Here is a 17,137-nt window from a genome sequence, read left to right on the forward strand (position 1 = left end):
TCCCATCTTTCGTTTAAGTGATGCTTTCTGCTCTCCTGCTCTGCTCTACAGCTCAGTCTGATGATTCGTTCAATAGTTAATTTTAGTTAATAATACAAGTAAGTTGCTAATTGTCAACTGGGAAATAACTTTAATGAAGTACTTTTATCACTGTGTTTGGCCCAGGCGAAATAGAAAAATTAATGAGGTTTTTCCATACATGTAAAATTTGGAAATTATTTTATTAATTTATTTCTTGCTTTCATGTAATTTTTCGTCTCAAATAATAATTTGTCAAATAATAATTAGTATCTATTAGATTCTCTGTGCAGCCTTCATTGTGCTATGGGTGATATTTGCAGTAAATTATTTTTACTGATTAATTATCTTCCTCAGGATGCAGTAGCCACAGATGAGGAATTATTCCGTCAAAAAACAGCTGAGCTGAAGAATTCATTAGAGCAAATACTAGCATTGGAACAGGAAAAGGAAGAATATTTGTCAGCTTTAACAGAATTCCAAGAAAGGTGTCACATTCAAGTAAGTTTTTATTGTATGGAATCAAAATTTTGCAAATGCTGGGAATCAGGAACAAAAACTCAATGGAAACACACAGCTGGTCTGGCAGCATCTGTAGAGAGAGAAACCAAATCAAAAGTTAAGGCTAAACAACAAAAAAAATTTAAGTTAAAAAGCCATTGACTTGAGATGCTAATATTATTTCTCTCCACAGGTGCTACCAGACCTACTGAGTATTTCCGGCATTTTCTGAGTTTAATACTGTACTGCTTCAGTTACGTGATTAAATTAATGAATCAATTATTTTCTACACACCTAAATAATTTCTGCTTTAGGCAAAGTAAAGGTTGGTACATAGATACATAGAAGATAGGAGCAGACGGAGGCCTTTTGGGCCTTCGAGCCTGCTCCGACATTCATCACGATCATGGCTGATCATCCAACTCAATAGCCTAATCCTGCTTTCTCCCCATAGCCTTTGATCCCATTCTCTCCAAGTGCTATATCTAGCCGCCTCTTGAATATATTCAAAGTTTTAGCATCAACTACTTCCTGTGGGAATGAATTCCACAGGCTCACCACTCTGTGTGAAGAAATGTCTCCTTATATCTGTCCGAAATGGTTTACCTGGAATCCTCATACTGTGGCCCCCTAGTTCTGGACACACCCATCATTGGTAACATCTTCCCTGCATCTACCCTGTCTAGTCCCGTTAAAACTTTATAAGTCTGTATGAGATTCTCCCTCATTCTTCTGAGCTCCAGCGAGAACAATCCCAACCTAGTCAATCTCCTCATACGACAGTCACGCCATCCCTGGAATCAGTCTGGTAAACCAGATTGATGCTTTAAACAGTTTGATAAGTCAAAAGTCACAATGCTGAACCTTAGAACATAAGAACATAAGAACTAGGAGCAGGAGTAGGCCATCTGGCCCCTCGAGCCTGCTCCGCCATTCAATGAGATCATGGCTGATCTTTTGTGGACTCAGCTCCACTTTCCGGCCCGAACACCATAACCCTTAATCCCTTTATTCTTCAAAAAACTATCTATCTTTACCTTAAAAACATTTAATGAAGGAGCCTCAACTGCTTCACTGGACAAGGAATTCCATAGATTCACAACCCTTTGGGTGAAGAAGTTCCTCCTAAACTCAGTCCTAAATCTACTTCCCCTTATTTTGAGGCTATGTCCCCTAGTTCTGCTTTCACCCACCAGTGGAAACAACCTGCCCGCATCTATCCTATCTATTCCCTTCATAATTTTAAATGTTTCTATAAGATCCCCCCTCATCCTTCTAAATTCCAACAAGTACAGTCCCAGTCTACTCAACCTCTCCTCGTCATCCAACCCCTTCAGCTCTGGGATTAACCTAGTGAATCTCCTCTGCACACCCTCCAATGCCAGTACGTCCTTTCTCAAGTAAGGAGACCAAAAAACCTTAAACGCCAGTTGATTTTTACTTCTGCATCTCCTGGGAAACAAGTTAGCATCTGCTACTTTGTGAGACAGCGAACCAAAATTAGACTGGGGATGGGGATTTTGCACCACCGGTAGCGGAGGTCCTGATACGATGGAGAATCCAGCGTTTTCGGACTCTGATCCCGTTCCGATGCTCTGGTCCGCAGCTGGCAGCAGGTCAAGGTTCAAGCCACGTGCCAGCGGGAGGATGCAAATAGGACTAATTGCCCCATTTGCTTCCTATTAACGGGGTGGGCATTAGATTCTCCAACACTGCATAAAGGACCAGGATTCACGTGGATAAGAATTGGGGCAGATATTACCCAACACACCCTGGCACAGTGGGCCAAGGGTGTAACTTTTTTAGGGAGTTGTCGCCGAAGTCCATTGGAAGGCCGCACTCTCCCCACAATGCAAATCCTTCCAATAGCCCACCAGAGACTTCCCATAAGAGGGACCCCCCCCCCCCCCCCTCCCATTTCAGAGTTGCCTGGAAATCCCCCCCTCCCCATTACAGATTCCTGCCTGGAAGCCCCCAATAACAGGAACCCCTGCCTGGAAGCCCTCATTACAGAGACCTGTTATGGGCCACGGTTTAGAGAACCCCAAAGTGCATCATGGAGTTCACCTGACCCACAACTTTTACTAGATTGTGGTATGTGGAGCACACGGCCTACTCTCCAGGTGTGGTACAGCAGAAATCGAAAAGTATTTTTTAAAGCAAAACAATGTTTATTCTATTAACTCAAGTCAACCTTTTTAAAACACAGTAAACATCTTAGCAACCATCAATTCAAATACAACCCCCAAAGAATACAACACTAAGTAATCATTAAACTTCTAGCAACCATCAATTCAAATACAACCCTCAAAGAATACAATACTAAGTAATCCTTAAACTTTCCTTTTAACATCCATTAGACATAAAAAGAAAACCTGTGAACAGAAGCACGTCAGGTTTAAGTTCACTACTGAGAACAGTTATCACTGTGAATTCAGCAAATGATCAAGAGATAATCTTTACATGGCAGAGAGAACAACTCTGCAGCTGCAGCTCCAACTCCAACACTGAAACCAAACCAGAAAACACAGACACACCCAAGCTTTTCTCAAAGTGAAACTAAAAGCTGACAGACAGCCAGCTCCACCCACACTCTGACACCACTGCAGTAACTTGAGCAGACAAACATTTCTTAAAGTGACATTCTCATGACAGACCCCTGCCTGGAAGCCCGCCATTGCAAATCTACCAGCCGGCCCTGCGAGCTTTCTGTTGTCCCTGATGAGTTTCCCAGCCGGACCCCCCCCCCCCCCCTCCCCCCCCCCCCCCCCTCCCCCCCCCCCCCCCCCCCCCCCCCTCCCCCCCCCGCCTTCAGCCAGGAGTCCTGCTGGTGTGTGAATTGGTGCAAATCATGAGAAACAAGTAGTTTGCAGTCCAAGGGATGGCAAGGGGGGCAGTCCCCCCCCCCCTACAAATGCCTCCACGGTGTATAATTGGGGCCTTCATGGGAGGTGGGAGTTGAAGGGGCTTGTGCTGAATTGGAGGGTCTCATGGGTCTTTCCTAAAATGAAGGTTATTTTCCTACTCTTTCCATCTGCAGCCTTTAAACCCTGTGGACGTTTGTCAGTATCTCAAAAATATAGCACCGTGATAATAAAGTCGGTAGCGCAGTGGTTAGCAGAGTTGCTTCACAGCACCAGGGTCGCAGGTTCGATTCCCAGCTTGGGCACTGTCTGTGCGGAGTCTGCATGTTCTCCCTGTGTGTGCGTGGGTTTCCTGGGGGTGCTCTGGTTTCCTCTCACAGCCCAAAGATGTGCAGGTTCGGTGGATTGGCCATGATAGATTGCACTTCGTGTCCAAAAAGGTTAGGTGGGGTTACTGGGTTACGGGGATCAGGTGGAGGCATGGGCTTAAGTAGGGTGTTCTTTCCAAGAGCCGGTGCAGACTCGATCGGCCGAATAGCCTCCTTCTGCACAGTGGATTCTGTCATTCTATTATTCTACCCCAAACCATTTAAACTGTTTGTCATATGTCAAGCTCAAAGAACTGTGAGATGAAGGTAAAGGTATTCCCTTTAATGTGGTGGAAACCTTTGCATTAGTTTTTTCAAAGTCAATTTCATTGCCCTTTGACTTTTTCTTATCTGTTTGTATGCCTTGATGCCGAAGAGTTTTGAACTGCATTGTTTACATTCAATTTCACAAACCATTGACTTTCACAAGCTTTCTGATTGACCAGTCCAGGAAGTTTCAAAGAGGGTTTTAAGATTGTTTATTTACATAGCCCTGCAGGGTTTCATTAACTCAGAGGAACAGCTGTCTTTCTTTTTTTTTAATTTGATGTGCCCAATTCTTTTTTTTTCCAATTTAAGGGCAATTTAGCATAGCCAATCCATCTAGCCTGCACATCTTTGGGTTGTGGAGGTGAGACCTCCCACAGACACGGGGAGAATGTGCAAACTCCACACGGACAGTGACCCGGGGCCGGGATCGTACCTGGGTCCTCGGCGCCATGAGGCAGCTGTGCTAGCCACTGAGCCACCCTGTCGCTCAGGGAACAGCTGTCTTTCTAACTGCAGTTTTAGTTTAAGTGTCTATGTCTCTTTGTTCTCAAGAGCTTCTAGGTGCTCAGAACAAAGGCTGAGGGGTGGGACTGAAGGGGTGAGGGGACGCTGCAGCAGCATTCTGAGATGAGGAGCTGGACCTGTCAGATTAGGTTCTGCTCCTCTTGGGTCCAGTGAACACGTCAGTGTGCCATGGAATGGCACTGAAAACCCGATTGAGGGTAAAAGTGCCATTGAGAGGAACACTGAGCTCACTCCGGTTTTCCTGCTGATGGGGTTAGTTTGTCTCCGATCGGGAGAATCGCACCCAGAATTTTGCCTACAGAAATTTTCCATATGTAATGAACTCCAATTGGCTTTATTGGTTGGCCAATTGGAGTATGAGCTCCCTCAATGATAGCTCATTGAGGGGGCCCATATAATCACCTGTGTAGGCTTTGTGAGCCAGTCTTAAGTTGATGGACTGCTAGCAGCACTGTTTGTAGCTGCTCCTGTAATATCGTTATTGTAAATAAATATTGATGTGGTGACGGAACTCCTGCCTCCCATGGATTACTACAGTGGCGACAAGGTAAACTAAGAATTTTGCGGAGACCAGCTGCCGCACTCGGAGGGTAAGCCTCGCCATTTTAAAAATGCCGTGTTTTGGAAGGTTAGAGCCATTCGACCCGGCTATTGAGGACTGGTCCCAGTATGTGGAGAGAATGTGTTACTTCTTCCGGGCAAATGATATACTGACGGACGAAAGGAGACGGCTTATCCTGCTGTCGGCGTGCGGACCCTCAGCTTTCGCCATTATACGTAGTCTGACTTATCCCGATACGCCGGACACGAAAACTTTCCAAGAAGTAACGGAATTGGTGAAAGAGCACTACGACCCAAAACCACCCCTCATTTTGCGTAGGTACAGATTCTACACAGCGAAGCGGGAAGACAGGGAGTCAGTCACGAATTTCTTGACCCGCCTAAGAAGGCTGGCGGAAAAATGTGAGTTCGGCCTGATGCTAAATGAAATGCTTCGGGACCGGTTAGTGTGTGGTATAAACGGCCTCACAACACAGAAACGCCTGTTGGCGGAAACGGAGCTAGACTGCAGGCAGGCGTTACAGCTCGCACTGTCCCTAGAAAAGGCAGCAAGTGGGGCGCAGGAACTACAGGGCACGCCAATGGAGGTAGATACCTGTGAGAAGGACTACCACAGCGGGTCCTGCTACCAGATTGCCGTCCTCAGGAAAAACCTGAGGAATAGAGGGAAAAAGGAAAACCCCAGAACTGCCCCCAAGTCTGCCAGGACTAACTGGAGACAGAGGGAAATACCGGCTGAGGCTCCCCCAATAGAGAAGGACCGTTTCTGGCACCAGACAGAGTGGGGTAACAACGACAGAAACCCTAGAAGGAGGTGGCAAAAGAGGAATAGCAGGTGGGGACGCAGGGAAGTATAGAACCTAGACCCCCCATCCTCCTCTGAAGGGGAACAATTATATAATATTGCAACGAAGAAAGCAGAACCCATTAGGATTACCCCACGGGTGAACGGGCGGCCGACAATAATGGAAATAGACACGGGTGCGGCCGTATCAGTAATGGGAGTGGCAGCATTTAGAAAAATCAAAGATGGACTCCAGCCACTAACCCTAACAAAAACATTGACGAAACTTAAAACCTACACGGGGGAACCCTGGAAGTTCTAGGCACGACTCATGTACCCGTGGAATATGAAAAACAATTGCTCAGATTACCGTTGACTATAGTAGAGGGCTCCGGACTGAGCTTAATTGGACGGAACTGGCTGAAAGACCTAAAATTAGATTGGATGAAAATTTTCCAGAGTGGAAGCGGGCAGTTGAGTGGAGTACTCCAAAAATACCCGGAGATCTTCCAGGAAGGTTTGGGGGGAAATCATAGGCGCCAAAGCAACTTTGCACGTGGACCCAGAAGCCCTTCCGAAATTTTGTAAGGCCAGGCCGGTACCTTTTGCATTAAGGAAGAAAGTAGATGACAAAATAGAAAGGTTATGGCGCGACGGCATTATCAGGCCAGTACAGTTTTCGGAATGGGCAGCGCCGGTGGTAACAATTTTGAAGCCAGACGGCTCGATACGTCTCTGTGGAGATTTCAAACAGACAGTAAACAAATACGCACTGCTGGACAAATACCCAATCCCGAAAATAGACGACCTATATGCCAAATTGGCAGGTGGGCTTTTGTTCACGAAACTGGACATGAGCCACGCCTACCTGCAGTTAAAACTGGACAAGGGCTCCCAGAAGTTCGCTACGATCAACACCCTGAAGGGCCTTTTTCGTTATACTAGGCTACCTTTCGGAGTTTCATCAGCCTGCGCTATATTCCAGCGTACGATGGAAAATATTCTGCAGGGACTACCGCAGGTGGCGATTTATTTGGACGATGTCTTAATCACGGGTAGGACAAACAGGGAACACTTAAGGAACCTGGAGGAAGTGCTCAGGCGTTTCGCAAAGGCAGGCGTACGGCTAAAAAGGGAAAAATGTGTTTTTCTGGCCCCACAAGTGACGTACCTGGGATATAAAGTAAACGAGTTGGGTTTACACCCATTAGAAGACCGAGTAAGGGCAATAAAAGAAGCCCCAGCTCCCACCACGGTCCAGGAGTTACGATCATTTCTAGGGTTGGTAACCTATTATGGAAAATTTATAGAAAATAGGGCGTCCATCCTCGAACCCCTCCACCAGCTACTAAAAAAGGGGCAAGAATGGAAATGGTCCACCCGCCAAAACCGAGCAGTTAGGGACATTAAGGAACAGCTGTCATCCGAAAATGTCCTAGAGCATTATGACCCAAGGAAGGAGTTGGTGGTCACTTGTGATGCATCCCCCTATGGGGTAGGAGCCGTCTTAGCCCATAGAGGAAGGAATGGGGAAGAACGGCCAATAGCCTATGCTTTGAGGACCGTGGCGATGGCGGAGAGGAAGTACGCCCAAATCGAGAAGGAAGGACTGGCGGTGATATTCGCAGTAAAAAAATTTCACCAGTATCTGTACGGGCGGAAATTCACCATAGTGACGGACCATAAGCCGTTATTAGGGTTATTAAAAGAAGACAAGTCAATACCCCCGATTGCATCAGCTAGGATCCAACGCTGGGCGTTGCCACTGGCGGCGTATAGATACGTTCTGGAGCACAGACCAGGAACGTGAGTAGCAAATGCAGATGCTTTGAGCAGACTTCCCCTTCCGGACACTCCGCCGCAAATACCAAAAGTAGAGGAGACAGTAATGAGTCTACATTTTTTGGACACCCTACCAGTAGACGCACAACATATTCGGTTGTGGACGCAAAAAGACCCAGTTTTAGCCAAGATGAAGCATTTACTGCTAACAGGGGAACTGGAAAGACCAGTGGAGCCCCAGATGCACCCATACTGGAGCAGAAGGGACCAAATAACCGTAGAAGACGGTATCCTATTATGGGGAGCCCGAGTAATTGTCCCAACTCAGGGCCGTCAGGCAGTCTTAACCGAGTTACATCACGGACACCCAGGGGTGTCTAAAATGAAGATGCTAGCTCGAAGCTACGTTTGGTGGCCAGGTTTGGACACAGACATAGCAGCCTTGGTACGTTGGTGCCAGGAGTGCCAACAGGGGCAAAGAGTGGCACCAGTGGCGCCACTGCACCCGTGGGAATGGCCAGGCAGACCGTGGACCCGCCTGCATATTGACCACGCCGGCCCTTTCATGGGCTCAATGTTTTTGGTGATAGTGGACGCCCAGTCCAAATGGTTGGACGTCCACCAGGTAAACACGGCAAGCACAGCATCGACAATTGAAAAGCTCAGGGCCTCGTTTGCAACACATGGACTTCCGGAGGTATTGGTGTCGGACAACGGAACGGCATTCACAAGTGGGGAATTTGGGAAATTCCTGAAGGAAAACGGAGTCGTCACATCAAAACGGCCCCTTACCATCCAGCGACCAACGGCCTGGCAGAGAGAGCGGTCCAGACACTTAAAACGGGACTCAAGAAGCAGCCGGTAGCGTCAATGGACACAAAGCTCTCCCGTTGGCTGTTTGATTACAGGACCACACCGCATTCCACAACGGGCATACCGCCAGCTGAACTCTTAATGGGAAGGCGGCTGCGAACGAGGTTGAGTCTCCTTTTCCCAAATTTAACGGGGAAAGTGGAGAAACAACAGGAGGCCCAACGCAGGGGGCATGATAATAGTCGGCAGCAGAGACATTTCCAGGTGGGGGCACCAGTTTGGGTCAAGAATTATGGGAATGGACCAACGTGGGTCAAAGGCACGGTAGAGTCCCAAACAGGGCCCATATCCTATGAGGTTTCAATAGGAGGTAAGGTGCTGAAGAAACACCTAAACCAAATAAGGGCAGCGGAACCACACCTGGAGGCAGGCGAAGCAGGGCTGCCTCAAGCTGGGATAGCCCAGACGGAAAGGATACCCACACCCCAGCCCCGAGCAATTTCTCCAGACCCCGTCATCCAGTCCTCAGAGTCGGAGATGGATATGCTCGACGAGGCTGCCGCGGCACCTCTCCCCAAGGAGGAGGAAGAACAACTTCCAAGGAGGTCGTCAAGGAAAAGACGGGCACCTATAAGGTGCACCCCGCCCACGTCGGAGAACGAGCCGGCGGACGACACAGAGGTGACAGACCCAGACATGAGTAGCAGGAAGAAGCTCAGAGGAATGCCAGCTGGCAGGAATTCCTCGGACCTTGGGGGGAGGGGTGTAATGAACTCCAATTGGCTTTATTGGTTGGCCAATTGGAGTATGAGCTCCCTCAATGATAGCTCATTGAGGGGGCCCATATAATCACCTGTGTAGGCTTTGTGAGCCAGTCTTAAGTTGACAGGACTGCCAGCAGCACTGTTTGTAGCTGCTCCTGTAATATCGTTATTGTAAATAAATATTGGTGTCGTGACGGAACTCCTGCCTCCCGTGGATTACTACACCATAACTCCAGCTGCTTTCATCAGGGTTCAGAATTTCATGAGCATTTACAGATCATGGCACATAAGCTGGCCTATGAAGCCTCCAAAAGATTCCTCCAAAAAGGGAGTTGAATTACACTCCCAAGTATGAAATGTGAACAACCGTTTTGGGTGTTGGTGGTTGCCATTTTGAAATGTGAGAAAAAACATAACACAGGTAATTCATACTAAATTAACGTGGCACAATTCAATTAGTGAATTAATTGTACAAAGATACCTTCAACCACATTCAAAGCATTTTGAAACCGTCAAATTGATTGTCTTCAGCATTCAACCAAAGGGTTCATGGAATTCATTAAATCACTTTGACCATAGCATCATTGTAAGGATTCGCTCTGGATCAGATGTTGCACTTTCATTTCTGCATCACCCAATCACAACAAATCTTCTTTCTCTCCATCCACTGAATTGGATATTCCACATTTTTTGAATGATCTGATGACACTTGGTGCATTAACAACATCCCATGATTTGATAATGAAATCATACAAAACATCAAACGGGAAAGCAGACATATTTCCACTCTTTGTGAAGGTTTTTTGCTCTGTCAACCATCTACCTATTGCATTCGGTGTGAACATGATCCCTGAATGGCTTGTAATGCACACATCTAAAGGCTGAACTGCAAGTATCAGACTCTTGGTATAACTGCAATGTGGGTTTTACATTGGGACATTTTAATTCTAAGTTTGGGAAAGTAGTTCCTATGAGCAGGCTACTGTCTCTTGTGCTATTGAATTTTGCACACTCAGTTGTTGACCTTGAATAGTTTCTCATGAGATAGGGAAAGAAAGAAATGACTTGCATTTATACAGCAGCTTTCTCACCAACAGTACATCTGAAAATGCATCACAGTCAATTTATTAGCATATAGATGTAGGGTCATTGATTTGTACAATGAGGGAAATATATAAAGAATAAGGCAATGAAAATAATGAGAAAATATGCAACTTGTTACTTTTTAATCTCCAGGCCAATGATGAGACTCAGGGCGCAATTCTCCGCACTCACGACGGTGCGGAGAATAGCGGGGTTCGTAAATTTTTACGGCCACGCTAGTCCGACGCCCTCCCGGTATTCTCCCCCCCCCCCCCCCCCCCCCCCCCCCCCCCCCCCCCCCCCCCATGCCCGACTCCCGACACGAATCGCTGCCGCCGTTTTTTTACGGCGAGCAGCGATTCTCAGCTGGCCGATGGGCCGAGTTCCAAGCCCTTTACGGCCGTTTTTACGAACGGCAAACACACCTGGTCTGGCCGTTCGTAAAAACGGCCGTAAAGTCCCGATCTTGCCAACCATGGCACCGATTGGCACGGCAGTACCACGGCCATGCCAAGGGTGCCATGGGCCCGCGATCGGTGGGCACTGATCACGGGCAGCGGGTCCGATTCCCGCGCACTCTTTATCCTTCCGCCGCCCCACTGTATCCATTTGCGGGGCGGCTGAGGGGCATCCCGGCCCGCGCATGCACGATGACGTCATCCGCGCATGCGCGGGTTGGAGTCTTCCAATCCGCGCATGCGCGGCTGACGTCATGTGATGCGTCAGCCGGCGCAAACTCTGGCAAGCGGGCTTAACGAATTTCGTTAAGCCCGCGATGCCGGAGTTCACGGCCGCGGCATACTAGCCCCGACCGGGGACCAGAATCGGTTGCCGGTCGGGGAGGGGGAGGCTGGCGTCAAACCCGCCCGGATTTGACGCCAGCCTTACGATTTCTCCCTGTCTGGGAGAATCGCGCCCTCAGTGTTGTTGACAGTGGTTTTATAATTTATGGTTTATGCCCCACATTGTTTGATCTGAAAGCTAAGAGAAATAAGTAAGATATCAATTGCCCTTGTTGTCCTTCACATAGAACATTTTACAATCTTAGCCTTCACTGGTTTGAGGATGACAAGTGAGTGGAGAATAGTTGATTTCCCACTGGGGAAGGGGAAATTGGGGGACCCACAGTGTACTTATGTAATTCTTGCTGATTTACTCAATCATGATTCAGGCAGATGATTCTGACTATTTTAGTCAAGAAATATCACCAGATATCCGATAGAAAACTATGAGAAAATATTCATTTAAAAATCTATGAGAAAATAATTAGAAAACTAGGATTGCTTTGGTACATTTTGGTTTTTGCTATTTTATTTTTAATCCTACATTTACAGAATGACAAAATAGTGGAACAACAACTTATTATGGATCAACTCCAGGAAAAAGTACAGCTCCTTAAAACTGACGAAGTTTCAATTCATAGCCGAGGTTCAGAAGGAATAGATTTAACTGTGACCACAGCAAGAAGACCTCACAGTGTGCCATTATCCAATATCCACCTTAAGTCCTTCAATGTAATACAATCCAGTCAAGCTACACCCAGCACAGACTCCAGAAAGGTATGTGTTTAGAAAGAGAAAATGATATTTCCATATGACTAAAGCTTAGATGTGACCTGATTATATTTAGGTGAAATAAAAATAGAAAGAGTCTGGATCATTTTCACTCTGTGTTGATTCACTTCCACCAGTCACCCGTTGTACGTCTTGCCCAACTTTCCTTCCATTGACTTCACTGGAACAAAGAATTGGACAGGGTAACAAGAGGCTGCTCTGCTATTTCCAGTTTACCACCCCATCCATAGTGAATATGACTTCCATCCCTGTTTTTAATAATAAACAGATGGAATCAACAATAGAATGCTGATTGTTTTCCACTAACAGGAAACCTGATACATTTTGAGGGATGGACCTCATTACCACATTCTCAGTAAACAGTTGGCCTCACTGCAGCTCATTCTGTGCCAGTTGGCATAATATATGAATGGGGTGTGGGCGAATATGGGATGTGAGCTACCCACGTTATTCATGTGGATCCTAAAGGAGCACTGCAGCTCCTGATGGTCCCGCAAAAATGAAAACTTACCCTTTTCTGCTGTACTGCGCGGTAAAGTGAGGTGACCCATCATGGTACACATTCCACCCAACTCAAATCTAAATTTACATTTGGGGTGCAATGACAATCATTTGTAAGTGCTTTTCCACCTTTTTCAATAGTCTTTGACACTCTTTCTAGCCATTGTTTTTTTTCTATAGTTTTATTTTAATAGGTGAGAAGTCTTCATTGGGCATCTGGTTTAGACAAGTGGATATCTTGACAATATAAGGGATTGAAATAACGTTGCTCTATAAAATTTATTGTACTGTGAGTGCATCAAAAGTCTCATGATCTCCACTTTTGGCTAATTCCTTCACACTGATGGATCTGTGCCTTTTCGAAATCTTGTGATGTCCTCAGCATGTCCTGCCTGAAATATCACTTCTGAATGTGGACGCAAAAGTATTGGCGAAGGTACTGGCGGGTAGGCTGGAGGAGTGTCTCCCGAAGGTGATAGGTGAAGATCAGACGGGGTTCGTGAGAGGGAGGCAGCTCTTTTCGAACGTTAGAAGGGTTGAACGTCGTTATGGCACCGGCAAAGGGGAAGGTAACAGAGGTGGTTGTGGCATTGGTCGCTGAGAAGGCATTTGACCGGGTAGATTGGGGGTACTTGATGGCAGTTCTGGAGCAGTTTGGGATTGGGGGGGGGGGGCAAATCACGTTCAGATGTTTTGGTCCTGTCCAAAGCTAGAGGATTACTGGAAGGAGGTTTTTAAATTTCTAAAGTGGTGCATGTGAAACTGGACCCGGGCCCTCGGGCGGCCATATTCGGGGTGTCGGACCAGCCAGGGTTGGAAACGGGTGCGGAGGCAGATGTTGCAGCCTTCGCCTTGTTGATCGCCCGAAGGCGGATCCTGATAGATTGGAGAGCAACCTCTCCACCCTGTGCCCTGGCGGGACCTGTTGGAATTCTTGACTCTTGAGAAGGTTAAGCTTGAACTGAGGGGAAGGATGGAGGGGTTCTACAATTCATGGACATTGTTAATTATGCACTTTCAAGAACTGGATAACATCGAACATTAGTTGGGGCGTGTGGGTGGGAAGGTTTGGGGGAGGGGGGCTGTTTGTGTTATTGGCGACTATGGGTGATCCCTAATTCCTTTTTGTCATTTGTTTATGTGAACATGCGGGCTAATGTTAGGGGTTTGGTGGGAGGATGGGATCATTGTTATCGATATGGGGATTGACATATTTGTTACTGATTATTGTTTATTGTTGGTAGGTGTAAATTTGGGAGAAAATGTGAAAAAGGAGGAGAATAAAAAATATTTTTTAAAAAAGTACATCCTGTGAGCTTAACATTTGGGTGCAGAATGAATGGGATTCTCAATTCCAACACATACCTGAACAAGGGTATTTGAGGCCAATAGAATATTAGCTGGTTAACTTGGTGGCAGGTAAGTCCTGAGGAATAGGTTGAAGAGGAGGAAGGGAGGTGGTCTGATTGTAGACCGGTAATGGTAGTACTTTGGGATCAAGATAAGAGCTTCTTCTCCCTGGTTCTACATAATAAAAGGTAAGTTTTATTTTAAATTTACTGATTTTTCTTTTCACCGCCTGCAACAATCAGTGGAAGAACTGCTGATTAGGCTACTCCGGAATACTAAAAACCACTATGAGCATTTGTAGCACGTGATGCACCAGTCTTAAGAAATTTCACAAATGGGTGCTAAAACCTCATATGACTATGCCACTTTAAAAAAGGCCGTGGTAAATTTAGCAGCTGTCTGTAATGTTCATGATTGGGCATGAAAATGTTAAATTTATCCCTCCGAATCCATGTTCACAGGTCCACTACTGGTACTTTTACAAGTTTTAGTGAGATGATGCAATTATTCAGTATAATCAGTATGCATCTTGCCAGCTTAAAAGTTTGAGTTAATGTGAATTTATTGGATAAAACTCTTAAAACTCACTTTCATTAAGGTATATGGCCATATTGATTTGCCTTTAAAAAAAATTCCATTTGAGTATAGTGTTGTCTTTTCATTAACATCAACCTATGCACCAATTGTACAATAATAAGCCTTCCACTAAGGACCTGTCACATAGATAACTCTATGTGTTAACTCTGGCGGTAGGATCTGCAATATATTGAGGCATCAGAACCTGTAAAGATATGTAATACTTGCTCTTGCTGATCAGGTGCACACAAGTCCCCCTTCATACGCTCTTGATAGGGTTGTGGCAGGCTTTCGAACACGCAGTCAGATGTTAGTGGGACATCTTGAAGAGCATGATGAGGTTCTTCGTCATAAATTAACGGATGATAGTGATGATGCTGAAGAAGAAGAAGAAAAGAAGAAAGAAAATACCAAAGCAATGGCTTCCAGGTAGGAAAAATATGAGCTATTAACTACGAAATTAAGAAGTTCTAACATCCTTGTACATGGTTTTAGTTTGACCAAGAGTCTTGTTATACTATTGGCACCAGAAAAAGCTAGAGGAAAGTGAGCACATGCTCCTACTCCAAGTTATTATTTAGAAAACTCATCTTTTGGTGTCTGCAAATACCAAACACCAAATTTTATTCCACTTTAATAGGTAGATTTATTTCAATCTTGGAAAATTTGGTAGCTATCATCTTTTGACAAAATGTGGTTTAAATTGCACATTTGAATTCTGTGTTATTAGCCCTCTAGATCGGGCAGCACCGTAGCGCAGTGGTTAGCACTACTGCCGAGGACCCAGGTTCGATCCCAGCCCTGGGTCACTGTCTGTGGAATTTGCACATTCTCCCAGTGTCTGCGTGGGTCTCACCCCCACAGTCCAAAGATACGCAGGGTAGGCGGATTGGCCACACTAAATTGCCCTTAAATTGGAAAAAAAGTAATTGGGTACTCGAAATTTATAAAAAAAGAATTCCTCCAGATAACAATCTAGAGCATTGTGACCAGATGCTGAACGTTATTCTTGAGTGTAACAGTAGATCTACTTTTAGTTTGGTGAGAGAAGCGGTAATTATTACAAGGAGATGAGAAGGGCAACCTGTTTAGTGACAACCTCAGAATAGACATAGAAAGAAATATTTGAATCAGATGTAAATCAAAAAGTAGATTCCTTACTATCTCTCTTCCATTGACCTTGTCAATCAAAAAAAATTAATAAATATATATTTCAATATATCTGTGGGCAGAATTCTCCCATCCTGTCCACAGTAGGTTTGGTGGGAGGGGAGAATCTAGCATGAGCCAATGAGTCGGTAATCTGCTGGCATAAATTCAGCGCCGTGTTCCTGCGGCTGAGGAGCAGAGTGGTCTTCTTCCCCCTGGTGCCACACACCACTGTCTTCACAGGACTGTGGTAAGGGACTCGTGCAGCCACCGCTACAAAGGTCCAAAGTTCAACCAAAGTTGGAGTACAAGGGGTGGATATGGTCTGACGAAGATGAGGGGGGGGCAATGTGGAAGGAGACTGTTGCAAGGAGGTGAGGGGGCTGCGCGGGGTCAAGCAGAGGGGCAAAGGGGTGGATGAAGAAGACTTAACAGTGGAAGGCAGAGGGAAGATTGAGGGGAGGGAAGTTGGACCCCTGACAAGGCTGCAAAAGCTCAATAACAAGGGGGTCAAAGGGATACCACGTTAAAAAAATAAACATTTTATTGAGATATTTTTGGTTTTACAACAATGACAAAATAAACAACATACATAAGTCTATAAACATAGTGCAAAAAGCCTGCTTCCTCCTTTACAGGTCCCACCTTTATTAACCCCCCTACTCTAATCTAAACTAACCCCCCCTCCCCCTTCTGCTGACATTTAATTTTCTGCAAAGAAGTCGACGAACGGTTGCCACCTCTGGGTGACCCTAACAGTGACCCTCTCAAGGCGAACTTGATTTTCTACAAACAGAGAAAGCAAGCCATGTCAGATAGCCAGGCCTCCAACTTCGGGGGCTTTGAGTCCCTGCAAGCTAATAATAACCGCCTCCGGGCCACCAGGGAAGCAAAGGCCATAACATCTGCCTCTTTCTCCTCCTGGATTCCCGGATCTTCCGACATCCCGAAAATCGCCACCTCCGGACTTGGTGTCACCCTTGTTTTTAATACCTGTAGCCACCGAAATTGGCCATTCCCTCAATACAAAATGGAGGAACGCAAAGCTTGCAGGTTAAAATGGACAATGTTTGCAGCACAAGCAGGCTGCACCAAGCCAATGTGTATTCTGTCTGCTAAGAGAGCAGACAGCACCGAAACGAACATTCCGCATACTAATGAGGCACTCTCCGGGATAGTTAACATAGCAATGGAACGATCCCAGGGACAATGGACACAAATAGAGAAGTGATTGCAACAGTGTATGGGAAACCAGCCACCCTGGCACCAGCGGGGTTCGAAAACAAAGCACCTGAAGGCCCGCCCAGTAGCCGAGAGATAGCCTCAGTATTGGGGGGATTCAAACAAATCGATTGGGAAGAGACCCAATCGATTCCGAGCAGGTAGAGGGTCCACCCAAAAGGGGGCGAAGCCTTAGGACCTATAAAAGACAGGTCCCACACTTAGTTCGTTCTTCTTGACCAGCCCTCCTCTCTGGACCAGCATCTCGACCAGCTTTTGCCAAAGAAGACCTTGAATGAGAGAGAGGAGAGGTTTGGGACAGCAGCCGCCAGCAAGTAAGTGTCTCACAACAATCGCTACCAGAGATGGCCACTCCTGACCCCTTTTTAACCCGTACCAACCTGAAGTCTGCAGACCAGAGCAGAGCAAGAGG

At 46.2% G+C, this 17,137-nt stretch overlaps 1 protein-coding gene across 2 annotated transcripts in view; it reads left to right on the top strand.

Moving 5' to 3' along the window:
* LOC119970367 (kinesin-like protein KIF27) overlaps window positions 1-17,137 on the top strand; it is a 144,880-nt gene that overhangs the window by 32,898 nt on the left and 94,845 nt on the right. For both annotated transcript variants that reach the window (XM_038804869.1, XM_038804871.1), the window contains 3 exons: window positions 376-519; window positions 11,668-11,892; window positions 14,576-14,763. In XM_038804869.1, coding sequence (XP_038660797.1) covers window positions 376-519; window positions 11,668-11,892; window positions 14,576-14,763 — 557 coding nt within the window. The remainder of the gene's footprint in view (window positions 1-375; window positions 520-11,667; window positions 11,893-14,575; window positions 14,764-17,137) is intronic.

The sequence above is a fragment of the Scyliorhinus canicula genome, chromosome 8 (genome assembly GCF_902713615.1).
Source record: "Scyliorhinus canicula chromosome 8, sScyCan1.1, whole genome shotgun sequence".
NCBI lineage: Eukaryota > Metazoa > Chordata > Chondrichthyes > Carcharhiniformes > Scyliorhinidae > Scyliorhinus > Scyliorhinus canicula.